Below are 12,181 nucleotides of genomic sequence, written 5' to 3' on the forward strand. Positions count from 1 at the left end.
TATGGGCCAAGTGCGGGCAACTGGGACTAGCTTAATGGTAAAAACTGGGCGGCATGGACTGGTTGGGCCAAAGGGCCTGTTTCCATGCTGTAAACTTCTATGATTCTATGATTCTATAACTGAAGAAGGTGGGGCATGTGGCCTTAGAGCAGGGAAAGTTAAGAGAAATTTTATAGTAGTGTCCAATATCATGAAAGTTTTTATGGTATAGGGACGGCATAGTGGCGGCACGGTAGCACAGTGGTTAGCACTGTTGCTTCAAAACTCCAGGGTCCCAGGTTCGATTCCCGGCTTGAGTCACAGTCTGTGCAGAGTCTGCACTTTCTCCCCGTGTCTGCGTGGGTTTCCTCCGGGTGCTCCGGTTTCCTCCCACAGTCCAAAGATGCGCAGGTTAGGTGAATTGGATGTGCTAAATTGCTCTTAATGTCCAAAATGGTTAGTTTGGGTTACGGGGATAGGGTGGAGGTCTGGGCTTAAGTGGGGTGTCTCTTCCAAGGGCCTTTGCAGACTCGATGGGCCGGAAGGCCTCCTTCTGCAATGTAAATCCATGTAAAGCATTCAAATGTCAAATGTGCAGAAAAGATTGATATGAGCGGCTTGGTAGCAGTGGTTAGCACTGTTGCTTAACAGCGACAGGGTCCCCGGTTTGATTCCCGCTTGGGTCACTGTCTGTACCCATTCTCCCCAGTCTGCGTGGGTTTCCTCCGGGTGCTCCGGTTTCCTCCCACAAGTCCTGCGGGGGCCAGAATAGGTCGTGCCCGGGCCCTGTTCGTGCCGTCGTGAAATGAGAATCGCCCCCAAGTTGTCTACATAGATAAAGTAAGAGTTTTTCCCCAATCGACTCCAATCAGTTCCTCTTAAATCAATCCCATCTTGTGGTTGTCATTTAATATTGATGGGTATCCCACTCAGGGAATGTGGGCATCACAGGAAAGGCCATCTTATAATACCCATCGATAATTGCTCTCGAACTGAGTGGCTTGCTAGGCTATTTCAGGGGGAATTAAGAGTCAACCACATTGTTGTGGGTCTGGAGTCACATGTAGGCCAGGCCAGGTGAGGACGGCAGATTTCCTTCCCTAAAGGGTGGGCGGGCATTAGTGAACCAGATGGGTTTGTACGACAATCGACAATGGGTTTCACGGTCAGCATTAGACGTTTAATTCCAGATTTTTATTGATTTCAAATTGCAACGTCTGCCACGATGGGACTGGAACCCCAGTCCCCCGGGGCCTCTGGATTTAAAAGTGAAAGTCACCATAGTCTCCGAGGACCATGGGGCTCTCCCCTTTTGAGGGGGGAGAGGGGACTGACTGGTGGTGATTTCCATACAGGTGAGCAGCACGGTGGTCCACGGTTAGCACTGCTGCCTCACAGCACCAGGGACCCTGGTTTGATTCCAGTCTTAAAACAGAGATGAGGAGAAACTACTTCTCCCAAAGGATTATGTATCTGTGGAATTCGCTGCCCCAGAGTGCAGTGGATGCTGGGATAGTGAGTAAATTTGAGGAGGCGTTAGACAGATTTTTAATTGGTGATGGGTTGTAGGGGTATGGAGAACGGGCAGGACGGTGGAGTTGGGGCCAGGATGGGATCAGCCATGATCGAATTGAATGATGGAGCTGGAGTCGGCTCGAGAGGCTAAATTGCCGACTCCTGCTCCTAGTTCTTATGTTCTAAGAAATAAATATTCTGTCCAATTCCACCTTCCAGCTCTTGGTCTGTAGCCCTGTGGGTAACAGCAGCTCAAGCACAAATCTGGTGTTCTTGATCAATAAGGGGATCAGGGGTTATGGGGAAAAGCAGGAGAATGGGGATGAGGAACGTATCGGCCATGATCGAATGGCCTAGTAGACTCGATGGGCCGAATGGCCTAATTCTGCTTCAATATCTAATGGTCTCATGGGTGACTGTCTGTGTGGAATTGTACGCTCTCCCCGTGTCTGCGTGGGTTTCCTCCGGGTGCTCCGGTTTCCTCCCACAGTCCGATGATGCGCAGGTTAGGTGTGGATTGGCCATGCTAAAATTGCCCCTTAGTGTCCAAGGATTTGTAGATTAGTGGGGTTAGTGGGAGGGAGTGGAGTGAGGTAGGGTGCTCTTTCAGAGGGTTGGTGTAGGGTCAATGGGCCAAATGGCCTCCTGCTGTGCTGTCGGGATTCTAAGGTTGAGTAGACGGGGCCTTCATGGATACCCTCAGCCGGTGCGGGAATTGGGCCCACGCTGCTGGCCTCGCTCTGCATCACTGAGCCAACTGAGCTAAGTCACCTCTGAGGTCTCTGGATTGCTAGTTCAGTGACAACAGCACAACGCCATGGCCTGCCTTACTCTTATAGAATGATAGAATTTTACAGCACAGGAGGCCATTCGGCCCATTGTGTCTCCACCGGCTCCCGAAAGAACTACTTAGCTAGTCCCCAGCTCTAACTCCGTAACCCTCTGTATACATTACTTTTAATATATATCCAGCTCTCTTTTGAAGCCTCTGTAGCCAGTTAAAATGGCTAACTCCCGATTTAGAATGGCTAACTCCCGATTTAAAATGGCAAACGGAAAAGGCTGATGGGAAAATCAGCCAACAGGACTAAAACAAGCAGCTGCAGGTAAAACTGTGTATTCCCCTCTGGTAAGGCCAGACAAGATCGATACCTGCAGCCATCAGTATAACAAAACACCAGCCATCTGAATACTAATTAGCAATCCGCGGGAACAATGTGCAACAAATTAGACACACAAAGCCAACCCAGACTTTTCGGCGCCAACAGGAGCCTACACAAAGGGAGGTGAACGATCACCCCAAGACCGCCCATCGATCAAGGAATCGCTCCAGCATTGGAGAATATCGAACCCCAATCACTTGGAACCAGGTACAGGGTCCGCCCCGAAAGGCAGGAAGCCCCTGGGGACTATAAGTATAGAGTCCAAGTTCAAATCGGCCCTTCTCCTCTCTGCCACCCTCCTGCGACCCTTCTGCTGACTTTCTGCAACAGCCGCTCAAATCGTAAGTCTTACTTCAACGCTCGCTACGAGATAGGCGCTCCGAGCTACCAATCTGTACCAGCTTCGAATCCCGCAGGCTCAGAACCCGAACGAAAGGCCATTCGTTTCCCTGACCTGGTGGGCCATTTCCAAGTTAAGTATTGGCCTGTTAGGTGTAGGAAGTAGCTTAGAAGTAGAATTTATGCATGAGTATTCATTACTGTATATAATAAATGTGCGTTGATTTAACTCTTACTAAGCGGTGTGTTAGATTATTGATCAGAAAGATGCCTGGCGACTCAAGAGCAAAGGTGATAGAACAGAGCAATTAAACTAAGGCTAAAGTTAGCAGCAACACCTCCTAATGGAATCCGCCTCCACCACTCGCCCAGGCAGCACATTCCAAACCCCAACAACTCTCTGAGTAAAGAAGTTTCTCCTCATCTCACTCCGAGCTCTCTTGCTGACCATCTTGAAATTGTGACCCCCTAATCGCTGACATACCAACTGGTGGAAATAGAATATCCTTCTTTACCCTGTCAAAATTGTTCAGAATTTTGAACACCTCAATAAGGTCGCCTCTTAATCTTCTCTGCCGCAAGGAGAACAAGCCCAATTTCTCCAATCTTTCCTTGCATCTAAAATTCCTCATTCCCGAGATAATTCTAGTATATCTCCTCTGTACTTGCTCCCCTCTATGCCTCTATTTATAAACCCAAGGATCTTATAAGCCTTATTTTAACAAAAGGTATCTTTATTGAACATTTAAAAATTTACATACAGATACCAAAACATAACAAAAAACAAGCAAACCTCCTACCCCCCCCCCCCCCCCCCCTAACAGCTGATAGTGACCAGCTCTTTAAAATACATAACAAATGGTTGTCACCTTATATAGAACCTCCCAATCGACCCCGTCAGCATGTATATGGGCAGCACGGTAGCAGAGTGGTTAGGGGACCCAGCTCCAGCTGCCTGCCTAGGATCGCCAACAAAGAACAAAGAAATGTACAGCACAGGAACAGACCCTTCGGCCCTCCAAGCCCGTGCCGACCATGCTGCCCGACTAAACTACAATCTTCTACACTTCCTGGGTCCGTATCCCTCTATTCCCATCCTATTCATGTATTTGTCAAGATGCCCCTTAAATGTCACTATCGTCCCTGCTTCCACCACCTCCTCCGGCAGCGATTTCCAGGCACCCACTACCCTCTGTGTAAAAAACTTGCCTCGTACATCTACTCTAAACCTTGCCCCTCTCACCTTAAACCTATGCCCCCTAGTAATTGACCCCTCTACCCTGGGGAAAAGCCTCTGACTATCCACTCTGTCTATGCCCCTCATAATTTTGTAGACCTCTATCAGGTCGCCCCTGAACCTCCGTCGTTCCAGTGAGAACAAACCGAGTTTATTATTTTTAAAAAAAAATAATTTTTATTAAAGGTTTTCATAAAATATCAATAACAAAATGAGAAAGAAAAAAGAACCCAACCGGGTTAAGTACAAAACACAATCTAAAAAAGCAACCCCCCAAACCCCTCCCCCCCGTACCTAAATAATAAATTAACATTAACACCCCGACTTAAGACAACAGGTGTATACACCCCCTCAGACCCTCCAGTGTAAATAACATAAACAAAAATAAAGTAACCCACCCCCCCGCCCCGAGCTGCTGCTGCCATTGACCAATGTCTATCGTTCTGCCAGAAAGTCTAAGAACGGTTGCCACCGCCTAAAGAACCCTTGTACCGACTCTCTCAAGGCGAATTTCACCCTCTCCAGTTTAATGAACCCTGCCATATCGCTGATCCAGGATTCCACGCTTGGGGGCCTCGCATCTTTCCACTGAAGGAGAATCCTTCGCCGGGCTACCAGGGACGTAAAGGCCAGAATTCCGGCCTCTTTCGCCTCCTGCACTCCCGGCTCCTCTGCCACCCCAAATATTGCCAGCCCGCAGTCCGGTTTGACCCTGGATCCTACCACCCTCGACACCGTCCTCGCTACGCCCTCCCAAAATTCCTCCAGCGCTGGGCATGCCCAGAACATATGGGTGTGATTTTCTGGGCTCCCTGAGCACCTAACACACCTGTCCTCACCCCCAAAGAACCTGCTCATCCTTGTCCCGGTCATGTGTGCCCTGTGCAGCACCTTAAACTGTATGAGGCTGAGCCTCGCGCATGAAGAGGAAGAGTTCACCCTCCCTAGGGCATCTGCCCACGTCCCCTCTTCGATCTCCTCTCCCAACTCCTCCACCACCGAGGCCTCCTCCTCCTCCTGCATCACCTGGTAAGTTTCCGAGATCTTCCCCACTTCCACCCACCCCCCCGAGAGCACCCTGTCCTGTACTGTGTGTGGCAGTAGCCGTGGGAATTCCACCACCTGCCGTCTGGCAAACGCCCTTACCTGTAAGTACCTGAAGGTGTTCCCCCTTTACTGCCACCCTCTTATCCTCCCATCCCCTCCCTAAACTTGGCGTCCACCCTGGCCAGCTCAAACAAATGGTTGTCCCTGATCGGCATCATCCTCGGCCCTCTCCCCCCTTTAAAGTGCTGGCGTAATTGCCTCCATATTTGTAGTGTCGTCGCCACCACCGGTTTCCCCGAAAACGTCCTCGGGAAGAGCAGGAGTGGGGCTGTCACCAGTACCCGTAATCCCATCCCCTCACATGATCTGGCTCCCATCCTTACTCAAACTGACTCCTGATCTCCCCACCAACCCAACACCTTCTCCACATTTGCCGCCCAATTGTAGTAAAGCAGGTTCGGCAACCCCAACCTCCCTGACTGCCAGTGCCTCTGTACGACCCCTCTTTGGACCTCGCCACCTTCCCTGCCCATATAAACGACAAAACCATGCTTTCCACCCCTACAAAGATCGCCTTTATCCCCACCTAACCTATTTGGACACTAAGGGGCAATTTAGCATAGCCAATCCATCTAACCTGCACATCTTTGGACTGAGGGAGGAAACGGGAGCACCCGGAGGAAACCCACGCAGACACAGGGAGAGCGTGCAGACTCTGCACAGACCCAAGCCGGTAATCGAACCTGAGACCATGGAGCTGTGAAGCAACAGTGCTGACCACTGTGCTACCGTGCTAGCTGGATTGGCCATGCTAAATTGCCCCTTAGTGTCCAAGAGGTTAGGTGCGGTTACAGGGATAGAAGATGGGGGAGTGGGCCTAGGTAGAGTGTTCTGTCAGAGGGTCGGTGCAGACTCGATGGGCCGAATGGCCTCCTTTTGCACTGTAAGGATTCTATGAACTGTTTCAACCTGCCTGGCCACTTTCAGAGAATTATGCACTTGAACCCCGAGGTCCCTTTGCTCCTGTACTCCCCTCGAAGTTGCATTGAGCCGGTATTGACACCTGGCAGGTGTCTGCTCATTTGGCCAACTTGCCAATGTGCCTCTGAAGTCGCTCGGCGTCATCCTCACAATTCACTATTCCCCCCTGGCTTAGTTTCAAATGCCAATTTTGCCCTCAGCACCCTCCTTCTAAACCATTGATATAAATCAGAAAAAGCCAGCCTCCCAGCACTTCTCATTGCCCAGCCTGGTCTGGGATTGGCTAGCAGAACCGTCACTCAGCAGTCTCGGTGGGGGGCGGGGCTTGCCCTCAATGGCTCAACACCGAACGCCTATTGGTCAGCAAGCACATCAATCAGCCGTCACCAGCCGGGGAGGGGGCCGTCGATTGGCCAATATGTCCATCAATCAGCTGGGGGGGCTGGGACGTCTGTCCCGGGCTTCCCGCCTTGGGCTATCCTGATTGGTCTAAAGGGAGACGAAGACCGCTTGCTGATTGGTCTGTGCGCCCGTCAATCGGATGAGGGAGGCGGGACTACTCGCGTGACGCTACCGCTCAGGCGCCCGGGCGGCCTTCATTGGCCTTGGAGAGCACGGATGCCAAACGCCCATTGGTTAGTCGGCCCGTCCATCGGCAATCGGGGGCGGGATCAGACGCCCCTCCCCAACGTCAAGTTCGGTTGTTCACTTCAGGCTCGTCTCCATTGGCGTAAAAGACCAAGTGCCAGTCGCCGATTGGTACGCGTGGCCGTCAATCAGCCGGCGGGGGCGGGGCGGCCGCCGCCGTCAGGGTAGGTTGCAGCGGAGGGATAGCGGGACATTTCCTCAGCAAGATGGCGGCGGCAGAGCTTGGCGGCGGCGGGCGCCTCGGCTGGTCTGTGCGCTGCGGTTAGAAGCCCCGCACCTGCCGACGAGTACCGACTCCCACTGGCGGTCTTAGTGCGTTTCCTGCTTAGAATCCAAATCCCCCCTCCCCTGGCAACGAGTAAGATTCCCCAGCGGCTCTCCTCCCTCCCTCATTATATATATATCTCTCTCACCCTAATAAAATGGCAACCATGGAGAAACTGATGAAGGCCTTCGAGTCACTAAAGTCATTCCAGCAGGGACCGTCCACCGAGGAGCCGGGACAGAAACAGTGAGTAAACACATCCTGCGAGTGAAATGCTGCGCACACACACAAGGACACAGCAACACTGACACACGTATGCATACATACAAAAACATGCACTGGCACATACAAAAACATGCACTGACATTTGCAAAAACATGCACTGACATAAACAAAACATGCACCGACACACACTAAAACATGCACCGACACACACAAAAACATGCACCGACACAAACAAAAACATGCACCGACACACACAAAAACATGCACCGACACACACAAAAACATGCACCGACACACACAAAAACATGCACCGACACACACAAAAACATGCACCGACACACAAAAACATGCACCGACACACACAAAAACATGCACCGACACACAACATGCACCGACACACAACATGCACCGACACACACAAACATGCACCGACACACACAAACATGCACCGACACACACAAACATGCACCGACACACTCAAAAACATGCACCGACACACTCAAAAACATGCACCGGCACACACACAAACATGCACCGACACACAAAAACATGCACCGACACACACAAAAACATGCACCGACACACACAAAAACATGCACCGACACACACAAAAACATGCACCGACACACACACAAACATGCACCGACACACACACAAACATGCACCGACACACACACAAACATGCACCGACACACACACAAACATGCACCGACACACACACAAACATGCACCGACACACACACAAACATGCACCGACACACACACAAACATGCACCGACACACACACAAACATGCACCGACACACACACAAACATGCACCGACACACACACAAACATGCACCGACACACACACAAACATGCACCGACACACACACAAACATGCACCGACACACACACAAACATGCACCGACACACACACAAACATGCACCGACACACACACAAACATGCACCGACACACACACAAACATGCACCGACACACACACAAACATGCACCGACACACGCAAAAAGATGCACCGACATACACAAAGATGCACCGACACACACAAAGATGCACCGACATACACAAAGATGCACCGACATACACAAAAATATGCACCGACATACACAAAAATATGCACCGACATACACAAAAATATGCACCGACATACACAAAAATATGCACCGACATACACAAAAATATGCACCGACATACACAAAAATATGCACCGACATACACAAAAATATGCACCGACATACACAAAAATATGCACCGACATACACAAAAATATGCACCGACATACACAAAAATATGCACCGACATACACAAAAATATGCACCGACATACACAAAAATATGCACCGACATACACAAAAATATGCACCGACATACACAAAAATATGCACCGACATACACAAAAATATGCACCGACATACACAAAAATATGCACCGACATACACAAAAATATGCACCGACATACACAAAAATATGCACCGACATACACAAAAATATGCACCGACATACAAAACCATGCACTGACACATACAAAAGCATGCACTGGCATACAAAAACATGCACCGACACAAACATGCACTGACACATACATAAACATGCACTGACACATACATAAACATGCACTGACACATACATAAACATGCACTGACACATACATAAACAGGCACTGACACATACATAAACAGGCACTGACACATACATAAACAGGCACTGACACATACATAAACAGGCACTGACACATACATAAACAGGCACTGACACATACATAAACAGGCACTGACACATACATAAACAGGCACTGACACATACATAAACAGGCACTGACACATACATAAACAGGCGCTGTCTCACAAACAGGCGCTGTCTCACAAACAGGCGCTGTCTCACAAACGCGCTGTCACACAAACAGGCGCTGTCACACAAACAGGCGCTGTCACACAAACAGGCGCTGTCACACAAACAGGCGCTGTCACACAAACAGGCGCTGTCACACAAACAGGCGCTGTCACACAAACAGCATGCACTGACACACAAACAGCATGCACTGACACACAAACAGCATGCACTGACACACAAACAGCATGCACTGACACACAAACAGCATGCACTGACACACAAACAGCATGCACTGACACACAAACAGCATGCACTGACACACAAACAGCATGCACTGACACACAAACAGCATGCACTGACACACAAACAGCATGCACTGACACACAAACAGCATGCACTGACACACAAACAGCATGCACTGACACACAAACAGCATGCACTGACACACAAACAGCATGCACTGACACACAAACAGCATGCACTGACACACAAACAGCATGCACTGACACACAAACAGCATGCACTGACACACAAACAGCATGCACTGACACACAAACAGCATGCACTGACACGTACAAAAGCATGCACTGACACGTAAGCAGAAACACTGACACACTACTGCGCTCGAACACACCGACGCAAGCACAGTGACACATTAACATGCAAATGCACACTGACGCTATGCACAGACACTGACAAGCTACTATGCGCTTGACACTGGCGCTACCACGCACAAACGCACTGACGCGCACTGACACGCTACCACGCACTGACGCGCTACCGCGCACTGACGCGCACTGACGCGCTACCGCGCACTGACACGCTACCGCGCACTGACGCGCACTGACACGCTACCGTGCACTGACACGCTACCGCGCACTGACGCGCACTGACACACTACCGCGCACTGACACGCTACCGCGCACTGACGCGCACTGACACGCTACCGCGCACTGACACGCTACCGCGCACTGACGCGCTACCGCGCACTGACGCGCACTGACACGCTACCGCGCACTGACACGCTACCGCGCACTGACAGGCTACCGCGCACTGACACGCTACCGCGCATTGACGCGCAACCGCGCACTGACACGCTACCGCGCACTGACACGCTACCGCGCACTGACACGCTGACGCGCACTGACACGCTACCGCGCGCTGACGCGCTACCGCGCGCTGACGCGCCACCGCGCGCTGACACGCCTCCGCGCACTGACACGCCACCGCGCACTGACACGCCACCGCGCACTGACACGCCACCGCGCACTGACACGCCACCGCGCACTGACACGCCACCGCGCACTGACACGCTACCGCGCACTGACACGCTACCGACACGCTACCGCGCATTGACGCGCACTGACGCGCTACCGCGCACTGACGCGCTACCGCGCACTGACGCGCTACCGCGCACTGACGCACTGACGCGCGCTACCGTGCGCTACCGCGCACTGACGCGCGCTACCGCGCACTGACGCGCTACCGCGCGCACTGACGCGCTACCGCGCGCGCTACCGCGCACTGACGCGCTACCGCGCACTGACGCGCTACCACGCGCACTGACGCGCTACCACGCGCACTGACGCGCTACCACGCGCACTGACGCGCTACCAGGCGCACTGACGCGCTACCAGGCGCACTGACGCGCTACCAGGCGCACTGACGCGCTACCAGGCGCACTGACGCGCTACCAGGCCGCGCTACCAGGCGCACTGACCCGCTACCAGGCGCACTGACGCGCTACCGCGCACTGACGCGCACTGACACGCTACCGTGCACTGACACGCTACCGCGCACTGACGCGCACTGACACGCTACCGCGCACTGACACGCTACCGCGCACTGACACGCTACCGCGCACTGACACGCTACCGCGCACTGACGCGCTACCGCGCGCTGACGCGCACTGACGCGCTACCGCGCACTGACGCGCACTAACACGCTACCGCGCACTGACGCGCTACCGCGCACTGACACGCTACCGACACGCTACCGCGCATTGACGCGCACTGACACGCTACCGCGCACTGACGCGCTACCGCGCACGGACGCGCTACCGCGCGCACTGACGCGCTACCGCGCGCACTGACGCACTACCGCGCGCGCTACCGTGCACTGACGCACTACCACACGCACTGACGCGCTACCACGCGCACTGACGCGCTACCACGCGCACTGACGCGCTACCACGCGCACTGACGCGCTACCAGGCGCACTGACGCGCTACCAGGCGCACTGACGCGCTACCAGGCCGCGCTACCAGGCGCACTGACCCGCTACCAGGCGCACTGACCCGCTACCGCGCACTGACACGCTACCGCGCACTGACACTCTACCGCGCAAAGACGCGCACTGACGCGCTACCGTGCACTGACGCGCTACCGTGCACTGACGCGCTACCGCGCACTGACGCGCTACCGCGCACTGACGCGCTACCCGCGCTGCCGCGCACTGACACGCTACCGCGCACTGACGCGCTTCCGCGCACTGACACGCTACCGCGCACTGACACGCTACCGCGCACTGACACGCTACCGCGCATTGACGCGCACTGACACGCTACCGCGCACTGACGCGCTACCGCGCACTGACGCGCTACCGCGCGCTACCACGCACTGACGCGCGCTACCGCGCACTGACGCGCGCTACCGCGCACTGACACGCTACCGCGCACTGACACGCTACCGCGCACTGACACGCTACCGCGGACTGACGCGCACTGACACGCTGCCGCGCACTGCCGCGCACTGACACGCTGCCGCGCACTGACGCGCTACCGCGCAGTGACGCGCACTGACGCGCTACCGCGCACTGACGCGCTACAGCGCACTGACGCGCTACCGCGCACTGACGCGCTACCGCACGCACTGACGCACTACCGCGCGCACTGACGCGCTACCGCACGCACTGACGCACTACCGCGCACTGACGCGCTACAGCGCTACCACG

General features: G+C 53.5%; 1 protein-coding gene across 10 annotated transcripts in view; it reads left to right on the forward strand.

Annotated features, from left to right (window-relative positions):
- Positions 1-7,089: 7,089 nt before the first annotated feature.
- The window catches only part of htt (huntingtin), a 310,292-nt gene continuing 305,200 nt past the window's right edge, over positions 7,090-12,181 (forward strand). For 9 of the 10 annotated variants that reach the window (XM_072515702.1, XM_072515706.1, XM_072515703.1 and 6 more), the window contains exon 1: positions 7,093-7,420. In XM_072515702.1, coding sequence (XP_072371803.1) covers positions 7,332-7,420 — 89 coding nt within the window. In that variant the 5' untranslated portion in view covers positions 7,093-7,331. Of the gene's footprint in view, positions 7,421-12,181 lie in introns of all 10 variants that reach the window. The other variant, XR_011948987.1, reaches the window with a different exon arrangement.

This window comes from Scyliorhinus torazame, chromosome 9, assembly GCF_047496885.1.
Source record: "Scyliorhinus torazame isolate Kashiwa2021f chromosome 9, sScyTor2.1, whole genome shotgun sequence".
Lineage (NCBI taxonomy): Eukaryota > Metazoa > Chordata > Chondrichthyes > Carcharhiniformes > Scyliorhinidae > Scyliorhinus > Scyliorhinus torazame.